The sequence below is a fragment of the Syzygium oleosum genome, unplaced genomic scaffold, assembly GCF_021117445.2.
Source record: "Syzygium oleosum isolate NSW1041296 unplaced genomic scaffold, Sole_v2.1 Sole_v2.37, whole genome shotgun sequence".
In the NCBI taxonomy this organism is placed as follows: Eukaryota; Viridiplantae; Streptophyta; class Magnoliopsida; order Myrtales; family Myrtaceae; genus Syzygium; species Syzygium oleosum.
In genome coordinates, this window is record NW_026607521.1 from 906,763 (window position 1) to 930,666 (window position 23,904).

The following is a 23,904-nucleotide window of genomic DNA, read 5'->3' on the forward strand; positions in this document are numbered from 1 at the left end:
GTTGTATTATCCCATTTGCATCATTCACTCTTCACCCCAATGCCACAAAGCTTCACTTTTCAGCTCACAAGGTACGGGAGAATTCGGTCGGTGAGACACGCATGTGAATTAACTCAAGCATGAATGTGTTTATTTCTTAACTTCCTTTTCGCAGGTCGAACACGAAAAGAGACTCATATGATTCAAGGGAAAATTTAACTCTTTCCATGCGTCGGGCTTATGCTGTTGAGGAAGCATTTGCTCAACATTAACATTCCACTAGATTGCCAATCAACGGGCATAATGGGTTATCACGTTCAGGGTTCCGATTACCAGCAAAACATACCTCGTACCCGTCTTGAACTCTACAAGGTTTCGTAATTGATTTCTCGAACCGGTCCCGTAACTCAGTTGCAACCCATTTAAGCCTATTAACATTCGCGACGGGTCAAGTACCGTGTTAGATCCCAACGTTTTTGCGTTGAGTCTGCATAAGCATTCTCTACGTTGCTTGGGATGAAGGGCTCTGGTTTGACAGTAAGTTATAAACGGGATGTCCTGAATCTGGGGGTTGAGTTGCCAAGCCATATTTGGATTGCATGTCACTCAAAGTGTACAAGTTTGCAATCCTCGCGTAGTATATACATCAGAAAAACTAGATTCCAAGTGAAAATCCATTTCAATATATCATTTTTATAATATTTTATAGCTGATATTAATTATAAACCTTTGGTATACATGGAATATCACTTTGTGTCAGATATTATGTATCGTATATTATACGATCAAAGTGTTCACGCCGCGTCAATGCGCGGACTCTCCACAAAACAGCTGGTTCTAACATAAAGGGCTTCATGTGGAAGTTACATAATTGCTAACAAAAATATTTACTAAAAGATAGAAAAACCGAAAAAATAAAAAATAAATTTAGTAGCAGCAGTGAAGGCCAAGACTCTACAACGATTTACTGACAACTTGGTACCTACTAAATCATAATCTATCTGCTTTCTCAAAGTAATACGACGGTCCAAAGTCAGACAACGCCTTTTTTCGCCGACAATGTTGCTACAACTTGTCATTTGAAAATTCTCTAAAGGTCGGTCCAAATAACCCAAAAAGAAAAAAAAGGGGGTTATTTAGATGTGGAGTCAAGTCAACTTCCCTTCAGACCAAAAAAAAAAAAGGTCAACTTCCCAAATGAAATTAAGGAAACGACCTTGAATCGTAAATGAGCGTTAGTTAGGTATTTCCTTTTTCCCGTTTGGGTACTTTAACGTATGAGGTCGTATTAGTAGTCCTCATTGCTTTTCTTACAATGAGGTAATTAAATGAATCTTACTCTGTTGAACATTGAAAGAGTCAAACTCAATTTGTGGTGAAAATGCCTCGTGCCTAATGGTGCTTGACCCTTATGGTCTAGGGGATGTGGGTTTGCTTCTCTGTTAATGACTTGATATTAGGTAGGTCCATCATTCATGGATCCTATAGGCTCACAATCACATGCACTATTAATTGACCCCTGATGGATGAGTTATGGACACATGTGAGTAACTATTACTCATATGAGTAATCCACCTGGCAACTTAGAGCTCTTTGGGTCGATGAAACTCGGCCTTGTACGGTCGAGCTGCCAGGCACCACTACCAACGGTCCAGATCTCGTCGTCATCATTGATCGTGAGAATTTCCCGTGAGAGAGAGAGAGAGAGAGAGAGAGAGAGAGAGAGAGAGGCGCTCGTGGTGGACGTAGCAATGACGGTATCGAGGTGGTAACGGCAGCAAGACAGCTGAGGGGCAACGGGGTGAGTCTGCTCAAGCTAGTGGGGGATAGAGAGGAGATACAAAGGGCCTGAGACTAGGGCAACTAACCATGTAAGTGGGAGAAAATTTTTAATGCTACTACATAGTCGCATGCCAATCTAGGTCCCGAAAAACCCATCCCCGAGTTACTCGGCGGCGGCAGTGGAGACAATGAGTCCAGGGTTCAAGTACTTGACTTCCTGATCTGTTGGAAGGCCAAGATCAAGGGCTTAAAGTTTCGTCTCTCAAAAGCAAGGACTCGAAGAAGAAGTCTTAGGTGAATAACTGTGATCTCAAGATTAGGAGCCAAATCGGACCGAGAAGAAAGAAGGAAGGCTTCATCTACTCGAAGCCCTTAAAGAAGTTGAAGGTTTGGAATTTCAAAAAAAAAATATAAAATGTTTAGTACTGAATTGGTACCAATACAATAAGTTTATGACTTTTTTGGCATTTTTCTCGTAGAAATCTTTGTAGATATTGTATCCTCGGCATCTTCTTTTATCGTGATCACTCTACTTATCGCATGATTCATATGCTTACAGTATCTACCATTATTGGACTACAAAGAGAGAAGTACCAAGCATGCAAGCAATATGATGGGAACTGGTGTGAACCTAAAGAAGTCACTCGAAAAAGAGAGTTTGATCCTCGCATCCCCATAAAATAAATCTTCTTTAAATATTCCCTTTTCTTGGATCAACCCCAACTCCATGTTTACTTACATTAGTACATACATCTACCTACCTATATAATAATATAAAATAAGATAAAGAAGATTGATTCACGAATTACTCGGCAGCTGCCTCTAAGTTCTCTAGGCGCATTATTCTCTCGCATTTTAATTAATTAATCTCCACGGCTACCTAAACATTATTGGATCACCAAGAGAGAAAACAAAAATAAAATGAAAAACCCACGTGCCAAGGTAATAATCACATGCAAAGGCGGGTAAATACCTTGCAAACGACGTTTGCGTAGTAGCCTGGCGTTCAAGAATGAGGGTTTGAATATTATTCGTAGCACACCTTGGTGCATGTGTACAGCTTTGTGTCCACAGTTTTTTAACACATTTTCACTTCACCAAAATTGTAAGTAACGACTTTTATATTGCCTTAAATATTCTTGGAGACGTCAAATTCACTCTATACTCGTATTTATCCAAGCTGGCAATGTCGGTCAAGTCAAGCGCAGATGTTGCCAAAACCCTACATAAATAGAGAGCGTAATGAACTTCCCATGCATTATGGTGTTGTGTACTTGGCACATAAAGAGAGAGCAAAATCAAGAACGCAAGCCAAGCCTAGTGCCAACCAAGTGTTTGCTTGGTGGTGTAAGGGGAAAACGAAAAATGAGAGCATCAAGGTGGTGGTTGTTGTTGCTATCGGCACTCGTGTTGGTGAGCTCATGCGCGGTGCTGCGCATAGAGGCGGCGGTGGGGATTGAGCCGCCGTTGAAGCTGCAGTGGCATTACTACCGGAACTCATGCCACAACGCCGAGACGTACGTGACGCACCAGGTCAAGTACTACTGGAAGCAAGACAGGAGCCTCGCTCCTAAGCTCATACGAATGCTTTATGCCGACTGCTTCGTCACGGTACGTATCGTCTGTTTTTATCCTCTCTCGAACGATCTTTAAGTCTGCATCACTTCAATATCGAATTTCCATCCGCCTTCTAAGCACGTGATATCCCTTTACCCAATGGAGAAACCTATCGAACCGGGCTTTCTAATATACCATACTAGTGGAAATCGTACAAGTACGTGCAATAACTTGTAATATAGGATCACGTGCAAGTCATTGGTGAACTGACGAATATTGTTGTTTTTTTTTTTTTGTATACATATGTATAAAACAAAGCCTTGGATTCAGATATGTTTGGTTATATGTATAAAACAGGGGTGTGATGCGTCGATTCTATTGGACGGGCCACATTCAGAGAAAACAGCACCACAAAATGCAGGGATTCTAGGGTTTCCTATGGTGGTAATAGACAAGATCAAGCAAGTCCTGGAAGAACGTTGTCCAGGAGTTGTCTCTTGTGCTGACATTCTCAACCTTGCCGCTAGAGATGCTGCTAACTTGGTCTGTACATGGTTCGCAGTTTTCTTTTTTGGCTTGAAAAGAAATTGTTTTGGCTTGCCCTGATTGTTGACATGCTGTTAGCTTGAGTTTGTAGCGTTGAATGTGGAAAATTAGAATCACTGACACGATAATGATGTTGTAATAGGCGGGAGGGCCGTCGTACCCTGTTCTGACGGGGAGGAGGGACGGGATGTCATCGTCCGCGGCCACGGTAGACCTCCCGTTGCATGCCATCTCGTGGGAATCGGCGCTCGCTTACTTTGAATCAAGGGGCTTGAATATGCTGGACCTTACCACTTTACTTGGTACGATCGACCCTCACATGAAAAGTATTTAATTGACTTGGACCTCATTAAATTACCTTAGATCTTAAGCAATCCGGGCAACTTGTTCAGTTTAGTGCGGTTGCGAGGGAAAAATAAATCATGATGTTCCTTTTCGCTTTAAAGTTTTCTAAATCGCTGTCTAGTTGTCATGATACAAAGAATTATCAGATATAGGATAGTCGAGGATATAATCCGAACCAATCCTCCTAGTGATCTCCTCCAAGCGCACAAAATGACATGCTCATGTATTATGTCAATCTCAATCACGACCAATTCCTAACTTGCCAAAAAAATATGAAATTCGCCAGGGGGGCATTCAATGGGCAAGACCAACTGCAGCTTCATCACGGACAGACTGTACAATTTCAACAACACTGGCAAGCCAGATCCAAGCATGGATTCATCCTTCTTGGCCCAAATGAGGGACCAATGCCCACCAAACTCAAAGAACCAAGTGTACCTTGACCCTGACTCAGGCTCGAGCTACAGCTTCAGCAAGTTCTTCTACGCCAGGGTCCTGAAACACGAGGCCGTCCTCGGGATCGACCAGCAGATCGCCAGCAACAACGACAGCTCCCAGATTGCTCAGGAGTATGATGCCAGTTTCGAGGACTTCCGGAAGATGTTCGCCCTGTCAATGAGCCGGATGGGGAACATTAAGGTCTTGACAGGGAATCAGGGGCAGATTCGCGAGAATTGCCGAGTCGTGAACGGGAAATAATCCCCACTAAGATCGAAATGATCTTGCAAACATTACGTCAATGGAAGCATAATTTGTCCTAAGATGAAAGTAAAAGTTCTCAAATGGGTTTTCTTGTATTCGATTATGATATCTTGGGTGGTATTAATGAAATGAAAACAAGGCATGAAGAACATTGAAAGTGCTCTTATTGTTATTGTTAGTAGCCCAATTGTTTGGCCTTAAGAACAATCGAAGAAGCCATATATATCAATTTGCAAATGAAACAATTTCGCGAAGAGCTTTACATACAATTTGTGCCATCGCACTGGCTCTTCATTTGGGGCATAGCGAGCCATCAAACAAAGATTTATGACTGGTGACACAAATTTGATCGTCTGTACGCACATTCCTGGATCAAGTAAACCTACTTTCTCGCTCGCACAATGAACGAAAAATGCTTCCGGCAAGCCATTACAATGAATGGCCAAAGGTTTAGTGACAAAGAAAACTTGAATGGCCAAAGAATATCACTTGTTACCATCTTTCGAGCGCCAATCCTCTATCCGATTCCTGTCCAAGACTTGCAAATCTCGCCCTAACATGCTCCAATTTGAGTTAAACAGTATGGTAAACGAGCTATTGACTCGTGATCAGATGGTCGGGAGGATTTTCAGCTCTATGCAGGCATAGCATGGGCTGACTTGTATAGAGGAATAACCAGATTATCTCTGCAAGGCACTCTCGGAAACCCTTGCTTCACTTGGAATCGTCAAATGCTACGATATATCCCTTCTTAGACGGCATTAAATTAGCGACTTGTGTTTCGAACATCAACAGCTCCTGTTTCCCTTTATATGAATTGCAATCTTAAAAATGCAATCGAGAAATTTGCCTGTGTTAATGCTCAGTCAAGTTTCTCAAGGATTATGTCTCCTTCTCATCACGCCAAACAAACGATACAAGAAAATGGTCAGATATTCTCAGGGTATGACGCACAGATATTCCCAGCTAACTGTAGAAATTGCTGCAAGTGATTAGATCATGTCCTATATATCACGGGAGACATAATTTGCTACTCGCATTGGCTTTCAAATGTGATGCGCATGCATGTGAAGTGACTCGAGCACGTATGAGTTCCTTTCTTAACTATCTTATCGCGGGTCGAACATGGAGAGAGACTTGTATGATTCAAGGGAAAATTGAACTCTTTACCATGAGTCTGGCTTATGTTGTCGAGGAAGCACTTGCTCGACATTATCATTTCACTAGATCGCCTATCAATGGGCACTATGAATTATCAGGTTCGGGGTTCGGCTAACTAGCAAAACAAACCTCGTACCCGTCTCAAACTCTAAGGTTTTGTAAATGATCTCAAACCGGTCCCCATAACTCTTGGTTGTAACCCATCTAAGCTATTAACGTTCGCGACTGGTCAAATACCATATTAGGTCTCACCCATTTTGAGATGAGTCTCCACAAGCATTCTCTACATTGCTTGGGATGATCGGTTCTGGTTTGAAAGAAGTGATGAACGGGGTGTCCTGAAACTGGGGGTTGCCAAATACTAATGGGATTTTTGAAACAAGCTCTTGGAGAATCGGAAGAATCAAACTCCTCCCACTCACATCATAGTAGGAACACCAATGAAGATGATTGTTACGGTATCAACATTGGTGATGATGATGAAGAAGAATAAAAGACAAAGAAGGAACGATCATTGTCTGAAGTTTTCTTCACTTTAATAATGAAGACAGAAGAATCTCAGTCTTTTGAGCTTTCAAATTTTACTATAGCATCTTTCATACTTTTCACTGTAACATTGTGCACCTTTTTCTGTTCATTTTAGAGACAAGCACAGTAACCTCATGTGAACCTTTAATAATATCTTACCTTTTCTAAAAAGAACTCTCTCTCAAGGAGGATCCTGGCCTATATAAAGACCTCTTCCCTTAACAAAACAAGCATGCTTTGCTTACACACCTCTCTTTCGTACTTCCCTTTCACATCGTCTTCACATCATCCTCTCCTTCACACTTCCCTTCTGCATCTAAAACCCAACCTTCCCTTGAACCAAACACTGGGTTCTGATCATACCTAGTAAGCTTTTCATATTCCCAGCCAATTTTTTCATATTCATATTCACATATCCATATCATTCCTAAAACACCTTTATAATTTCGGATCTTGTTCATGATTTAGGGATACAAAGGTTTTACTTTTTGTAATTTGCACCTTTATATTTGTATTTTTTATATCTCTACTTGTAATCTTTCAATATTGTTAAAATATCAGTAATTAGCTTAATCTTTTCTTAATCTGCAATTTATATTACAGTAATTTAATTTACATACCCACAATAGGCAGGTTTTATCGCTTATGGTTGGTTTGCACTTCTTCTTACCGCTGTACCCTTTTCTCTTAATGCTCACTCTTTTATTTAGTTTTATTTTATTCATAACCGTATATCTTTTTATTTAGAAATCGAAACTATTAATAATTTTATTGATTTTATTGATAATTTAATACAAACCATATAACTCTATCAGACCTCTTGTTCTTATTCATATTCATCCACTTTCTTCAAAAGAAGACGAACAGAATAGTTTCACTCTTCTCTACTTATAATCTCTAGACTTCATTCTTCTCTACTTATAATCCCCAGACCCTAGGGCAAGAAATCTGATTTTGGTTTGGAAAAGGGATATCTTAGTAGGTGATACTACTAAATCATTTTTCTTAACAACGTTAATAAAATGACTAATATGTTTAAAATGTTGGTCAATAATGGAGGAAAATATGAGAACATCATCTATATATATAATGATATAATTAGAATATGGATTAAAAATATCATTCATGATTCTTTGGAACTCAGATGGAGCATTTTTTTAATCCAAATGGCATGACATTCCATTCATATTGTCCAAATGGGATAATGAAGGTAGTTTTATGTATATCCTTTTCATTGATTTGTATTTGCCAAAATCCTGATTTCATATCAAATTTAGGAAATACTTTTGAACACAATTTGTTCTTTGTTGTCTTTTGACTGTTTTAGAATTCCTCCGTATCCTATATTTGAAGCATCTGTTTCAACAATTTTGAAAGCAAATGGGTCGGCAAGATGTAAACAAGGAATTTCCTTAATACTTTGTTTAATCTGTTTTACAATATTAGTATGAGTTGAGGTCCATGGTGGAGGTTCTTTTTTAAGTCTTTGGTGGAGGGGTTTGCAAATTAAGTTTATATTAGGAAAAAAACTCTATAACATAATTCAAACTCCCAAGAAATCTTTGTAATTGATTTTTATCTCGGATTTCATTAGGAAAATTTTCAGCAAAAAGTATTGATCTTGCAATTGGTATAATGGTTCCTAAATGAATATAATGTCCTAAAAATCTGATTTTGGTTTGGAAAACGGATATCTTTATATATATATATAAAAGAAAATATACATTGCAAATGAAAACCATTTTAATATATCATTTATAATGTTTTGTAGCTGAAAACCAAGGGAGCCCAAGTTCTAGTCCGTCTATATATGCAGTTGGACTTATGGGCCAACTAGGATATATTAACTACTTCACACCACATCAATTTTTCGACGTGAGACTTTTCTAAAGTTACATAGCTAACCAAAATAAATAAGGGATATGTTCACTAGAAGTCCTAAAACTTGTTACGAAAGTGCAATTGAGTCCTCAAAATTATAAAAAGTGCAATCAAGTCCTAAAACTTGTCAAATTAGTTCAATCAAGTCCTAAAGTTAACACCATCCAATTTGGCTAATAGAAAATGCTGACGTGGCTTTTTATTATTTTTTATCCTATGTGGCGATGACATGGATTTTTCAAAATTATTTTAATACTAATTTTATTTAAATTAAAATTTAAAAATAAGCTAAAAAAAAAATGGAGGAGGAGGACAGGCGAGGAGGGCAGCCCACCCCGCCGCCGTCGCCACCCCACTATTGCCGGGAGGGGCCAGCGAGGGTGGGGGACGGTAGGCGGGCGTTGTCGGGCCCTGGCTAGGGGTCGGCGACCCTCGCCGACGGCAGGTGAGGGCCTGCGTGGTGGTCAACCCTCAGCCAGGTCTGGGCGAGAGCTAGCGACTCTCGCTCGATCTAGGCCAGGGCCACGATCCCGCCTGCCGTCCCCCACCCTCGCTGGCCCCTCCTAGTGATGGTCGGGCGGCGGTGGCATAGAGGGCTTGTGGCCTTCCACGCCTGTCTCCTCCTCCTTTTTTTTTTAAAGCTTATTTTTTAAATTTGATTTAAATAAAATTAGTATTAAAAATCGAATTTGGGCCAAAACGACATCATTGTAGTCTAATGTTTCATATTTTAGCCACGTCATTGCTACTTAGGAGAGAGAAAATATTAAAATAAACCACGTCAACATTATTCAATTGAATCAATTTGACAAATTTTAGAACTTGATTGTACTTTTTGTAAGTTTTAGGACTCAATTACACTTTCGTAACAAGTTTTATGACTTCTAATGAACATATCCCAATAAATAACTATAAGACAAAAAATTAGAAAAAAGGAAAAGAAAATAGTGGCAGCAGTGAATGGCAAGACTCTACAACGATTTGCTGACAACTTCGTACCTCCTAAAATCTCAATCTATCTGCTCTCTCAAAGTCGTATGACCGGTTCAAAGTCGGACAACGCTTTTTCTTGCCGATAAGGTTGCTACAACTAGTCAATTTGATAATTCTCTTAATGCTTGTCCAAATAACCAATAAAAACAAAAAGTAGTTCCTTAAATGTGGAGTCAAGTCAACTTCCCCAATGAATTTAAGGGTCACCCACGACTTACCGACCTTGAATTATAAAAAAAATTAATGTTAGATTTTTTCCCGTTTGATACATAAAGTAACGAGGTCGTATTAGTCTATCTTACTCTATTGAACAATGAAAAATTCAAATATAGTTTTGTAGTGAAAATGGCAAAAAGGCTGTATGGTGCTTGGCCCTTATAGTCTAGGGGGATGTGGGTTTTTCATCTATTATGACTTGCTAGTAAGTAGGTCCATCATTCATGGAACCTATGGGCTCCCAATCACATAGATACTAACCTAATGATATTGCTAGTTATGGTAATCAAAACTCTCAAAACTTTCTATTACTCACGACTATCCAAAAAGTCCTAAACTTATTGTACGACTGCCAATTCAGTCCTAAACATTTCAATTATGCCAATTTAGTCCTACATCTTTTGACAACTTTCCAATGTAGTTTTAAACCTTTTGAAGATTTGCCGGTTTAGTTATTTTGGCCAATTTTGGTTGGATATTGCTGATGCGAACAATTTTACCCTTTTTTTTTCCCTTTTTTTCTCTTTTTCCTTTCATTTCTTTTCCGTTTTCTTTCCCTTCGGCCATGGCCGGCGACTGGCCACAGGACAAAGGCGAGGGATTGACCCTAGCAGCCTGGGCCCTCGCCGAATTTGCCGAGGGCTCGACCCTCCCTCGCCAATAGCCAGTTATAGGCCATGGCAGAGTACCTGCCATAGGCCAAGGGAAAGAAAAGGAAAAAGAAAAAAAGGAAATATTTTAAAAAATGCAAGAATTGTTCATGACAGCGTTGGCCATGTCGGCGATTTCCGGCCAAAATTGACCGGAAGGACCAAATTGGCAAGTCGTCAAAAGGTTTAGGACTAAACTGACATAAATGAAAGATTTATGATTAAATTGACAAGTTGTCAAAAGATTTTGGACTAAACTGGCAGAAATGAAAGGTTTAGGATTGAATTGAACGCTGTACAATAATTTTAAGACTTTTTGGACAATTTTCCAACCAGCACCTTTAGCTTCCGTAATCCACCTCGCTACCGTAGCTTCGGTGCTCGCGATGGCCACAACCAGCACCTTTAGCTTTGTCGTTGACCAATATTATCATCAACCATGACGATCTAGATTTTCTTGTCGTCGTCGATTATGAGAATTTCCAGAGAGAGGAGAGTGTGATGGTGCATGGCGGACGTAGCAATGGCAGTATCGAGGTGGTAATGGTGGCGAGACGACGGTGACTCGACAACGACAGTGGAGACAAGAAGTTCCCGGTTTGAACGCCCGACTTCGAAAAGGTATTCGGTATAGAGAAAGTTATTCTTATAGTGATCTTTTGAATGAAAATCTTTGTAGATGTTGTACGAACGACATCTTCCTTTACCGGGATCGCTCTACTTATTGCATGAATCATATGCTTGAAAATCTACTATCATTGGATTACAAAAAGAGAAGTATCTGGCAAGCAAGCAATACGATGGGAACTTGTATAAAGCTTCCCCATTGTAAAGCTTCTTCCAATATTCACTTTTCTTGGATCAGCCACAACTCCATAGCCAGCACCAAAATATAAAAAGATTTGTACATAAATAAGGCTTGGTGATGTACATGATGTTTTCAAAACAACGTCTTAAATTCAATAAACAAAATCCGTTAAAGTATCCCACGTCATCTATTTACGGATTAATATGCTTTTTATATACATTTGGTCTATTCCCATCTATTAGCTTAGACTTACGAGTTGCACTTTCTAACATACTACGACCGGGTTCTTCGCTAGTTTATTTTGCACGTGCGAGTCCATGTTCGTCAAGCTCCATATGTCGCCGCATAATCCAACTTGCCCGTGAACGGGACCATTAAAGTATCTTACGTAGCATCTTATAATTTTGTTTATAGCGCGTCAAAGATTGAAAAGCAACATCATTACCGACTTGAGAAGGATTATGTTTAGATTAATTTGCAAACAGCAGCAAGATCGAAAAGCAAGATAAACGACCCACGTATCAAGGTAGTAATCACATGCCAAGGCAGGTAAACACCTTGCAAACGACGTTTGCGTAGCAACCTGGCGTACAAGAATTAATGTTGAATACTTTACTTAATCGACACCTTGGTGCTTGTGAACAGCTTAGTTTTTACACATTCTTCGCTACACCAAAATTGAAGTAATTATTGTCATATTGCCTTCATCTTCTTAGAAACTTCAAACTCACTATAAACCCGTATTTAATCCTAGCTGGCAATGTCGGTCAAAGTCAAAGATAAATGTTGCAAAACCCCTATATAAATAGAGAGCCTCATTAGCTTCCCATGCATCGCGGTATTTGTGTATTTTAGCACATATAAAGAAAGCAAATCAAAGCTTCTCGACCACCACCAAAAGAAGAAAGCGATAGGGAAAAAGAATGACGAGAGGATCGAGGTGGTGGTTGTTGATGCTACCGGTGCCCGGGTTGGTGAGCTCGTGCGCGGTGTGGCGCGTCGAGGCGGCAGTGACGATCGAGCAGATGCTGACGCTCAAGTGGCATTACTACCGGAACTCGTGCCGCAACGCCAAGACATACGTGACGCACCAGGTCGAGTTCTACTGGAAGCCGGACAAGAGCCTCACTCCCAAGCTCCTCCGACTGCTTTGTCACGGTACGTATCGTCCGTCGTTATCCTTTTCCAAACGATCATGTAACTCCGCATCTCTTCGATATCCAGTTTCAATAGGCTTTCTGATCTTGTAATATCCTTCCATCGAACTGGGCTTTCTAACGCACAATAATAGTAGAAAACAGGGGTGTGATGCGTCAATTCTATTGGACGGGCCAAATTCAGAGAAAGTAGCACCACAAAATTCAGGGCTTGAAGGGTTTGGTACGGCGGTGATAGACAAGATCAAGGAAGTCCTGGAACAACGTTGTCCTTCAGTTGTCTCTTGTGCTGACATTCTCAACCTGGCCTGCAGAGATGCTGCTCACTTGGTATGCACCTGGTCTGCAGTTTCCTCTTTTGGCTTAAAAAGAAATTATTTTCACTGCCATACTGATTTATTGAAATGTTGTTAGCTTGAGTTTGTAGTATTAGATGTGAAAAACCATAATCGCTGATACGATGATGATGTCCTTAACAGGCGGGAGCACCATCGTATGCCGTTCTTACGGGGAGGAGGGATGGGATGTCGTCCAAGGCATCGGTGGACCTCCCGTCGCCGTCCATCTCGTGGGAAGCGACGCTCGCTTACTTCGAATCGAAGGGCTTGGATGTGCTGGACCTTGCCACTCTACTTGGTAGTTACCTTAGGATCATGAGCAATTCGAACAACTTGTTTACTTCGAGGAAAAAAGAAGATCACGATGTTTCCTTTCGCTTTTTAAAACTCTGAAATCATTGTCTAGTTATCATGATACAAAGAATTATCGGATATAGAATTGGCATGCTCACGTATTATGTCAATCTCAGTCAAAACCAATTCCTAACTTGCCCAAAAAATATAAAATTTTACGGGCGCTTATTCAATGGGCAAGACTCACTGCAGCTACATCACAGACAGGCTCTACAATTTCAACAACACTGGCAAGCCAGACCCAAATATGGACTCATCCTTCTTGGCCCAAATGAGGAAGCAATGCCCACCAAACTCAGAGAGCCAAGGTGACCCTCAGGTGTTCCTTGACCCTGCCTCAGGCTCGAGCTACACATTCAGCAACTCCTTGTACACCAGGCTCCTGAACCACCAGGCCGTTCTTGGCGTCGACCAGCAGCTCGCCCTCGGCAACGACACTTCCCAGATCGCTCAGGAGTTTGATGCCGGGTTCGAGGACTTCCGGAAGGTGTTTGCCCTGTCAATGAACCGGATGGGGAACATCGTGGCCTTGACAGGGGATCAGGGGGAGATCCGCAAGAGTTGCAGAGCCGTGAACGGGAAATAATCCGGACCAATATCGAATGATCTCGCAATCTGGAAGCATGATTTGTTCTCGAGTCAATCTTCATGTATTCGGTTATGATATCTTGGGTGGCATTACTGAGATGAAAATAAGGAATGAAAGAATTTGAAACTTGAAAGTCTTCTTAGGCTCCGTTCGTTTGGCGGAAAATATTCTCCCGGAAAATATTTTCCGGGTTTTCCGGTGTTCGGGGGGGCGGAAAACGTTTTCCGTGGGAAAATATTTTCCTTCCCCCTTCACAAAATAGCCTAAGTCTATGGAAAATGACTTTCTGCTTTCTTCAAAAGCGAAATCATTTTCCGGAGCTTCTTCTTCTTCTTCTTCACTAAGGTTGCCAGCCGCCGCCGGTCGCCGCCGCGCCGGCCGCCGCCGCGCGGTCGCCGCCGGCGCCGCGCCGCGCCGCCGCCGGCCGCGTTGCCGCCGCCGGGCGGATCATCGGGCGCCGGCGTCGCGCCGCCGCCGCCGAAAAATATTTTCCGAAACTTTTTCATATTGATCATTGAACACCGGAAAATTATGTTCCGAGAAAACATTTTCCTGGAAAATGACTTCCGGGAAAATATTTTCCAAAAGGAGAATATTTTCCGCCAAACGAACGGAGTCTTACTATATAAATTAGTAGCCCAATTGTCTTTAACAAATGAACAATCAAAGAAGCTATATTTTGATTTCCCAAACGAAACAATTTCGCGAAGAGCTTTGCATACGATTCATGCCATCACGCTGGCTCTTTATTTGGGGCGTAGCAAAGCCATGAAACAATGATTTATGACTGCTGACACATTTAATCAGCTGTACACACATTCCCGGATCGAGAAAATCTACTTTCTCACTACTTAATTGTTGTGCAATGAGGGAAAAATGCTTCAGGCAAGCAATTACAATGAATGGCTAAAGATTTAGCGAAAAATAAGATGAATGGCCAGAGAATATCACTCGCTACCATCTTTCGAGCACCAATCCTCAATCCAATTCCTGTCCAAGACTTGCAAATTTTGCCCATACATGCTCCAATTTCCGAGTGAAAGCCTGTTCTCTGCCGAGGATCACCCTCGTGTGGTCAGCATTCGGAATTATGTCCACCTCCGCATGCGGAATCTTCATCTTGATGTTGTTACTGCATTCCAATGGGACAACCTCATCACGATCACCGTGAATAATCACGATTCTTGCCCTAGATTTCCTTAGACCTTCCAAGTAGTCATCCACGAATTTCGCTCCCCCACATATCACGTTATGCATGGTATGCCAGGCTGAGTGATGGGTGTGCCTCGTCAAGTCTATAGCTGCAAAATGCAGTTCACTGGGACAGAGAATGCACGAAAGCTGCGAGTGAGAAACTACAATCAAGAAACTGCTTTGTTCTTCCTATTTTTTGTTGCGTAAGAAGGTACGCTTATAATATGTGTACCTCCTCCAGGTAAGAAGCTTCAGGATTCTCTCCCACGTCCTGTGGTTGCGGCAAAGAAGGAAGCAGACACATCGACCCAAGTGCTCATACCATGACATGACCGCTGAGCCAAACAACAAAGGAGGCCACAATCTCTTCTCAGCAAGCTTTTCGAGGGCTGTTAAGCTCGCATTGCTTTTCCAGGAGGGGAAATATGGCTGAAGGGAGAAAATGAGAGAGAATTGTGAGAGAACAACAGCCATATAACTTCTTCCACACGCACATCAATGACATGGAATTGTCTAGATGCACCTTTTTCCCGTGACATAAATGGTATAATGACACAAATAGTCTCTGAACTTTGGTCCAATGTGCAATTTGGCCCATGAACTTTTAATTTGTTCAATGTAGTCCCTGAACTTTAGCCTAATGTTCAATTTGGTTCCTGAACTTTTAATCTATTCAATGTAATCCCTGGACTTTTAATACATGTTCAATTTAGTCCCTAAACTATATGAAAATGTTCAATGTAGTCCCTGAACTTGAATTAATGGAAGGACTACATCGAACATTTTCAAATAGTTCATGGACTAAATTGAACATATACTAAAAGTTCAGGGATTACATTGAACAAATTAAAAGTTCAGGGATCAAATTGAACATTAGGCTAAAGTTTAGAGATCAAATTGCACGTTGGGTCAAAGTTCATGGACTATTTGTGTCATTTTCCCGACATAAAGTACGTTCTTAATGCACTCACCGGTGCAATTAGGGTGATTGATTTCACCGACTTTGTATATTTTGCAGCTAAGGCCAGCGTGATTACGCATCCCATGGAGTGTGCAACTAAATGGAAAGAATTTAGCTCATAAGGAATAATCACGGATTTCTCAATCATGCCCAGGTGATCCTTCAATGTATACGCGCAGTCCCTCGGCTTTGGGCTTCTCCCAAACCCCAAAAGGTCCACGGCAAAGAATCTGTAGTTAGTCCTTGCCGATCCGGAAAGGTTAGCGAACACTGTTTCTGTCCAAAACGATGAAGACGAGAGGAACCCGTGCAAAAATATCACATTTTCAGGGGCCTTCTTCACCCGAGCGCTTGCTGCAGCACAATAACATAGCTACATTAACTTTGATTAGTACAGCCAGAGAAGCAGCAACTGATTCCACTAATTGAATTGCAAAGACAATAGGAGATCAATACAGCAAGACGCTAGGATACACTATACCTACTGCAACTTCAATTGTCTTCCAAGGTAAAATCTAGTGATCCACGTGATGATGAAATGCAGATTTACACACAGCCCTACGGTATGTGACCTGGAGACACAGACCAAACAGCAAAGTTCCTCGGGGGAGCGGCCAGTTAGTCTATATAGTTAACCAATTGAAACGATCGCCCTCTCCCACAAAAAAAGTACAAATCTTACCAGTTACGCTGTCGTACCTCTAGCTTGCTTAATTGATTAAGGTGGCTTTAAGAACCTGAGCAGAGCACACTATTACATTCTAAGTTTCTAACTGTTCTCCAGAAGAGAACATCAGGTCAAATAAAACCTCCCAAAAACAAGCGAGGTACCACCAAAGAACGCTCCACTCAATCAACCTAATCTTCAGTCAATTGCAAGTACAATTACTTTTACCATCATGATCTCGCATTTTCCGTTTCTCTCTAACCGATAGAATAGTCCCTAAAAGGCATAGCATAGCAAGAAAATAACGACCGACGCACGAGAACAGGGCAATTGGTATGCATTGATGGGGGCCGAAGTTCCAAATACCATGTCATCTAAAAGAGCAACATCCAGAAGAAGAGCGCAAGAAAAAAAGTGCAAGAGCTCGAACGAAATTACCTTCCAGAGGCTCCTGAACAACGACATGAAGCTTCAGGGCACTATCGCCCGCCCAAGAAACGCACGAGTCGCAGCCACAATCAGACCACCTACGACGATGATTCATCACCACCGCCTTTCCTGCCAAACCCGCAGGCTCCCACCTTTCGACCAATCGGAGCATACCCATCTCCCTGAAAACGTTCCTCCTGCCGTACAGAGTCTCGGAGACCTCGCTCTCCCCGTCCCCTCCGCTTGCACCGCCTCTCGCCCCTCCTCTGTTCTCGCCGCAGTAACAAGGAGAGGGCTTCCCTTCGAGGAACGCATCGAGGAAGCGATACAGCACGCACAGGGAGGCGTCGAGGAAGTCGAGGAAGAGGAAGACGAGGGAAGTGAGGAGCGAAATCACGAAATGGCGGGTGCCGGCGCGACTGCGATGGGTTCGTCCGTCCATGTCTGTTGAGGTAGACATGTCTGTTGAGAGAGAGAGAGAGAGAGAGAGATGACAGAGACGGAGATGAGAACAAGGAAGGGAATGGCAAGCAACGAGGAGGGAACGGAGATGAGGCAGACATGGGTTTGGTTGAGCCACGTGCGTAAGGGTGGAATGCTGGAGGGGTTTGGTGTGGCCGTTGAGGCTTCAGAGGAAATCTTGAGGAAAGTGGGAAACCATTCCGAGGAATCCCAAGATTACCAGACAACACTTGAACAAATCGCACGTGCATGTCGTCCAACCGGCCATGCCTGACCGAATCGAACCTTTTTTCTTTTTTTTGGCTAAAAGACCGAATCGAACCTTTTAAATAATGCGCAAGTTGTTCTTTGGGAACATTCTCAAAAATAAACTAAACCTATCTCTTCCTCTCGCTCTGAATTTTAGAGTGTTCGAATTTCGCCATCCGCAATGACTTAACTAAGTGCACGTGTGACATGTTAAATAATACTTGTCGCCCTGGGTTTAAATAATATTCTCTATTGTCGGTGTCGGGGTTCCCGGTCATAAAAAAAAAAAAGAACCTTTTAAATAATGCTCAAGTTGTTCTTTGGGAACATTCTCAAGAAAATAAACTAAAACCTATTACAATTGTATCAATTCCAGTCTTGAATTTTCTACATTTGTACCAATTCAGTTCATCCGGCCAATCAGCGCGGCCAACGCTGACGTAGACAATTTTGAATAATATTTTTCGAATTAATTTTTTTTTCTTTTTCTTTTCTCTCAGCCCCTGACGAGGCTCACGCTTGCCGGATTTGGCAAGGGCTCGCCTTGCCAATGGCTGGGCAAGCTCGTCGGCCAAAGGAAGAAGGAAGAAGGAAGAAAAAAAAAAGGAAATAAATAAATAAATAAATAATTTGAAAAAATATTAAAATTAAATTAAAAATTATTCACGTCAGTGCCGGCCGGCCAAAATTGGCTGGATGGATTGAATTGGCACAGATGCAAAAGGTTTAGGACTCAATTGGCCCAAACAAAATGTTTATAACAGAATTGGCATAATTGCAATAGGTTTAGAATTTTTTTGGTAATTTTCACTTTTTCTTTTAGGCTTGTCAAACCCCGCTCGGGTGCCATTGGACTCTATGGAGGATTTGCAGTTGAATTAAAGAGGGATCTTACGCCTCTAGCATCAGTCTCGACTTCGATTTCCATTCAAAGCAACGAAACATAACCGTGCGACAAACGGGTGATTCATTGTGATTGTCGTAAAATTAGTCTAGAATATCGTACGACCTGTGGAAAATGATCTTTCGATTCTTGAATTTGTTTAAGAGGAAAGCGGGTTTGTTTGGATGACATTGGTAATGCTAGGATCTTCCATTCTTCCCCCCCCCCCCCCCCTTTTTTTTTTTGTAATGCTTTTATACTTTCTGCAAGTTCATCGTTTTGGCCATGAAAGCATGTGTCACCTTCGTTTTACTACGCAAATTCAATATTTGGTGATGTTTTCAGATGTTAAATTTCTCGTGAAATGACAATTGTGGTTCAAAATCATTGAAAAACGGAAAACCTTGCTTATAATTTGTAAGCTAATATTGCAATAACGGGCCCAAGCCCATGCTTCAATAGCCACAGCTCAGCCCACTTGCAATTTTCTTCACCAGATTTGCGTATGGAGCTATTGAAATGAAGTGTCGCGCACACAAGTTTAGGATGTCCTGACAAGCCGAACCGACTCCATTTCGCAACGTCCGGTAAGTACTGAAGTCCATTATTCGTTTAATTGGAGTAATTTTTGAAGTTAGATCATATATATGAAATTATGTTAGTTTTGAACTGTGAGGTTCGATTGGGGAGTTGTTAAGCAGTTATTTATATGGAAATGATAGTGCAGGGTGTTGTGAAGTCGTGGGGTTTATCGGAGATCGATTTCGAAGTATGATTTGATCGGAACGAATTTCTAAAGTCTTGCATGCGAGTTAAGCGTAACGGACAAAAGATCGAGATAATTGCAAGCTGGTCCTCTTTCTTCACCGGATCAGAGATCAGAACAGGGAGATTCCATGTCAACTACAAACTGAACTCGATACTCAAGCTGTTCAGGCTATGACAGAGAAGAAAGCCAGCCTCTTCCTCTTGCTGACGACGAACCTGTTCACTCCCTGTCAGTTGTCTACTGTCGGGTGTTGCAGATGGCAGATTTCGGGCATCGTATAATTCTGCATTTCCTCCTCTGCTCTCGGGATAATTGGCTGACCGGAAGGCTGAAAACAGCTGCAGATTTAACAAAGGTGTTGCTTCCAGAATCAGCAGAGCCTTTCTCTTTATCAGTTTTACGAAGAACCGGGTTTCTTGGCAAATACGTAAGCAGGAAGATGTACAACAAATGGGCTGTTTATGTAACACACTTGCCTCAGGTAAATCCAGTCGTATCTTTCCGGTCGATCTTCAGCCCGCAACACCTCGGAGTTTTTCCATACCCACCAGCAAAGATTCGATCAGTAGAACGAGCAGTACAACACAGGCTTGCCATCTCGCACGGCAGACCCCGCAATGATGCAAAGAACTATCGATTACATCAGTCGCTATCCTCCGTCGTTGGGAGACTGCCAACATAACTCAGTATATACCTCGTCAAACAGACTGTCTGCAATGAAAACAAGCTAAAGGGTTGCTGAAAATCACAATCTTCTCTTGTATGCAAGAGATAAATTCATACTAACTTTAAACTACAGTCCAACATCCACAACTTAATGCAAAAGATGCATCCAAGTCTGTGAGAACTACATGCATTGCCGAACTGAACTACTGATGAGAAGAAGGAAGGTTCCAATGGGAATGGTACCTAAATTAAAAGGAGACCGGAGCTGCTGTTAGAATCTTTTGGTTCAGCAGGGAAGGAATTATAATGGGGCATGAGACATTTAAGCCTAACTACACATTTTAACGTACTATTAGTTGTGAAAAAGCTACACAAAAAATTAAACTATCGAAGTACACAGCAACTAATTACTATAAAAATACAAAATTTCACCAGCATAATAAAAAGAATATCATGCTATTTCTGACACGCATATAAACATTATAAGTTTTTATGTACGAACTAGAATGGAGATTACTTCAAATTATGGTTTTATGCTAAAACAAAAAAAAATATTTCTTAAGTACAAATGAGTTACAATTAAGTAATATAATCATGAAGAGAGAAGAGAGTAATGAGAGGTAATGAATAAGTGTATACATGTTTGGTCACTTTTGTTGGGAAACTATGAAAACATCTCCTCACGATGAACAGAGTCCAAATTTCATAAATCTACAATCCTAGGTGACCTACTTAGAGACTACACTTAAAAAAGACTTTGTTATAATATGTTTCGCTAGTTATATATCGATAAGAAATTAGCCAAAAATGAAGACTTTTTGGCAAGAAAAGATACGTTAAAAGGCTTTTTCCGTGGAATGTTTTCTGCGAGGCTGTTTGCCGTTGGATCGAGTACTCATTATCTTTATGGACTTATATAGGACACGAGGGGTCTAAAGTAAGGATTAATGGAGATCCGAGACGAGTATGCTATTATACAACGTCGGCCCTGACTCGGTCATTCAAAGTATATATGTAAAGACGAATTCGAAATACTACAAAAAAAAAAAGGCCACCTCAACCATGTTGACCATCTTATAGTGACTAGTTATATTGCATCAGCATCATATGGTGAGCCGTATCTTATGCAACTCCCATCAAATTAAAAGTATAATCAAATGATGAAGTAGGTCGAGTTTGCAAGCTGATTAAGAAATGGTAATTAATAATTGGTGTATAAAGATTAAAATATTTTACAGCTGTCTAATCATGGAAGGTGATGGGCTTATGGAAAATGACAACCCACTCATTTCGGCAAAAAAACTTGGGTTAATACCACGAAAAACCCTAAATTGGTACATCAGTGATAATTTTACCCCAAACTAATTTTTTTGTCATGAAAAACCCCGAACTGAAACACTCGTGACAAATTTGCCCCAAACTAATTTTTTGACCATAAAAAACCCCGAACTGGTACATTTGTGACAAATTTACCTTCCGTTAGTTTCCATTAAATTGAATTAATACCACAAAAAATCATAAACTGATATGTCTGTGACAAACGGAGGGTAAAACACAAAATTGGTACGTCCGTCAATTGTCGCGTGTCATTTAACAAAGCAATTTGATAATAAAATATAACGAAAATAAACTGAGGGTAAATTTATCATATGTGTACCGGTTTAGGATTTTTGGTGGTCAAAAAATTAGTTTAAAGTAAAATTGTCACAGGCATATTAGTTTGAGATTTTTCGCGGTATTAACCCAAAAAACTGTAATTAGTGTCAACTATGAAACTATCCTCTTCGTCACGTCGACTTCATCTTGTTTAAACTTTAAAGTGCTCACGTATGAGGTTGAACTCCGTACGTCTCCCCTAATTAAAACAAACGATAATAATAATTAATATTAATATTAGTAATAATAATAATAGCACAGATTCCATTCATATTTGTCCTCATCGTGTTAAAACATAATAGTTACAAAAAAGTCAACTATCAATTTTCCTCTTACTCAAAAACGTCATGTTCTCCAATGTCAAAATCACACCGTGCAACATGAGTTTCGCAAAAGATATTCGTTAGGCCAGTTGCCGAGATTCAAATGCGCATTAAAAATGTAGGGTTCTTCGACTATCCTGTGCGAGAAAAAAGGGGACTAGATCCTGCCTAATTGGTCGTAATTTTCGTTTTTGCATTCGTAGTTTTCCTCACTCTTAATATTTTACCTATTACATGTTATTTCGTAACTTTTCTTTATATGGAGTAATTTTCCTTTTATTGGCGCCAATTCTGTAAGTCTATGATCCGTAATTTATCCTCAAAGAAATAGTAGTATGTCTAAATTAATAGCAAACTTCTTTTCCCCTTGTTAGTTTATTGCCTAATGGATTGTACCTTTTTTTTGACGTACGTAATTGTCCTCGCTAATCTCTTTGCAGATAACATTTCGTAATTTATTTTTAGAGGGCACAAAAATTTATCTATTACATGTTACAATAATTTACTTCACAAAAATAGTAATCTTCCTAAGTTAATGACAAATTTATCTTGTGCCATTGTTAGTAAAATGTCCAATAGATCGTAGCTTTCATACATTCTATAAAGTTTGCAACCTATGTGTCAGTAATCTGCTTTATTCATTGTAACTTTCCTTAATCAAATGTAAGTTTGACCGTCTTTGCGTCGATAACTTTCCTTTGACGCCAGTAAATTATGACAAAAAATCGGGTTTTTCTGGCAGATCCGACGGACCACATTTTTTCTCTTTTTTTATAACGATTCATGTTAGGAAAACAATTACATCACAGGAGAAATTCCCTTAGAATCTAACCTCGATCCTTTTGTTGTCATTCGTCCTAAAGATTCCAAGATTCGGTCAACATCTTCTGGCCCAATTATCGGCTCACACGTGTCCTCGTCCCCGCCACAAATACGACTTGACATAACTTTTTGTTGTGCCATGAGGAACCTAAACGCTTCTGCCCTTGTACTTCCCCAATTGTACCTTGTACTGCATTGTTGTGTTGTGAAAAAGTTTTCTTATGGAATAAATGACCCAATAGATATAGCAATTTGGGGAGATTAATGTTACTCAAATCTAATTCTGATTTCAATGATCAAATAAACCAAAATTTCGTTTCTTCGTACATACTGAAATTGGGATTATGACGGATTTTCTTGAAAACTACCGATTACAATGGATACGTCACCTGGATTTGGCTGAATTTAATGTTAGAAAGACTTGATTGGATAATTTGTGTGTAAGTAAGATGACTATCAGAAAAATTAGAAGTATAGGGCACATGATTAGAAAAATAGTGAAAATACGAGGACGGATATGATATATTTCCATGAGTTTCTTAACAATAAACATGGGCTAGATGGCTTTCTATCTGTATGCTTCTATAATGGTATTCATTGGTCCATACCGTGGCAAGCAAAGTAGGGTTAAAGGGGGACGGCGAGAATATGTTCTTTTGATGGTTCAAATAGCGTTGACGTGCAATGCATAAAGTATTATGAGAAACCGTTTCGCAATTTGTATCTAGCTTTAGAGTTATGGACTTGTTCATTAGAAGCACCTGGACCGGCTTTCAAATCCATAAAGTCCTATTATTCTATCGAGCACATTAACATGCTCAATGTTAGGAGATGAACGGATATAATCTGATGTGATTTCACGCGACTTAATATGATTCTTTGACTATGATCGAATATTGATACGAGATCAATTCCTTACTAAAAAGCCAATTGATTGACAACAACTTTTTGGAGTAACTAATATACCTTTTTGTAGATTGCGATCTATGCAAACACTCATTGAATTTAAACGTAGATGTAAATGTTTGTAAACAGGAGTGTTGGTTCAGAGCATATGAGTAAGTGAATCTTACTTTATTTTCGACCTAAAAAAAATTCTTACTTTATTCACGGCACACGAGTCAATGAATCTACTTTTAAAGTGGTGATTATGCCTCCATAAATAAGGTTTATGTGCACTCAATGTAAGACTTGACTAGATGTTATCTTACACTTTAAGCACTAACACCCTCGTCAA

At 40.4% G+C, this 23,904-nt stretch overlaps 4 protein-coding genes across 4 annotated transcripts in view; 2 read left to right on the forward strand and 2 right to left on the reverse strand.

Moving 5' to 3' along the window:
* LOC115688623 (60S ribosomal protein L38) overlaps nt 1-23,904 on the reverse strand; it is a 78,154-nt gene that overhangs the window by 26,775 nt on the left and 27,475 nt on the right. The gene's annotated exons all lie outside the window — the stretch shown is intronic.
* On the forward strand, nt 3,127-4,908 carry LOC115688611 (probable peroxidase 61). Its single transcript, XM_030614488.1, has 4 exons — nt 3,127-3,372; nt 3,676-3,861; nt 4,007-4,166; nt 4,496-4,908. Exons 1-4 carry the CDS (start codon nt 3,127-3,129, stop codon nt 4,906-4,908), a joined length of 1,005 nt encoding a protein of 334 aa, XP_030470348.1.
* Nucleotides 12,072-13,722, forward strand: LOC115688534 (probable peroxidase 26). Its single transcript, XM_030614358.2, has 4 exons — nt 12,072-12,310; nt 12,440-12,635; nt 12,785-12,939; nt 13,157-13,722. Exons 1-4 carry the CDS (start codon nt 12,072-12,074, stop codon nt 13,581-13,583), a joined length of 1,017 nt encoding a protein of 338 aa, XP_030470218.2. The 3' UTR covers nt 13,584-13,722.
* LOC115688533 (probable lysophospholipase BODYGUARD 4) lies at nt 14,229-17,452 on the reverse strand. Its single transcript, XM_030614357.2, has 4 exons — nt 16,847-17,452; nt 15,752-16,095; nt 15,013-15,209; nt 14,229-14,904 (listed from the first exon to the last, which is right to left on the reverse strand). Exons 1-4 carry the CDS (start codon nt 17,295-17,297, stop codon nt 14,565-14,567), a joined length of 1,332 nt encoding a protein of 443 aa, XP_030470217.2. The 5' UTR covers nt 17,298-17,452; the 3' UTR covers nt 14,229-14,564.

What these genes read in the sequence shown, in the direction of transcription:
- LOC115688534 (XM_030614358.2), top strand. Translation starts at nt 12,072, where the DNA reads ATGACGAGAGGATCGAGGTGGTGGTTGTTGATGCTACCGGTGCCCGGG. An exon ending in CGACTGCTTTGTCACGGTAC is followed by an intron (nt 12,311 to 12,439) that starts GTATCGTCCGTC and finishes GCACAATAATAG; the next exon opens with TAGAAAACAGGGGTGTGATG. An exon ending in CTGGACCTTGCCACTCTACT is followed by an intron (nt 12,940 to 13,156) that starts TGGTAGTTACCT and finishes ATAAAATTTTAC; the next exon opens with GGGCGCTTATTCAATGGGCA.
- LOC115688611 (XM_030614488.1), top strand. Translation starts at nt 3,127, where the DNA reads ATGAGAGCATCAAGGTGGTGGTTGTTGTTGCTATCGGCACTCGTGTTG. An exon ending in ATGCCGACTGCTTCGTCACG is followed by an intron (nt 3,373 to 3,675) that starts GTACGTATCGTC and finishes TGTATAAAACAG; the next exon opens with GGGTGTGATGCGTCGATTCT. An exon ending in CTAGAGATGCTGCTAACTTG is followed by an intron (nt 3,862 to 4,006) that starts GTCTGTACATGG and finishes ATGTTGTAATAG; the next exon opens with GCGGGAGGGCCGTCGTACCC.
- LOC115688533 (XM_030614357.2), bottom strand. Translation starts at nt 17,297, where the DNA reads ATGTCTACCTCAACAGACATGGACGGACGAACCCATCGCAGTCGCGCC. An exon ending in TGTTCAGGAGCCTCTGGAAG is followed by an intron (nt 16,096 to 16,846) that starts GTAATTTCGTTC and finishes ATTGTGCTGCAG; the next exon opens with CAAGCGCTCGGGTGAAGAAG. An exon ending in CAATCACCCTAATTGCACCG is followed by an intron (nt 15,210 to 15,751) that starts GTGAGTGCATTA and finishes TTCTCCCTTCAG; the next exon opens with CCATATTTCCCCTCCTGGAA.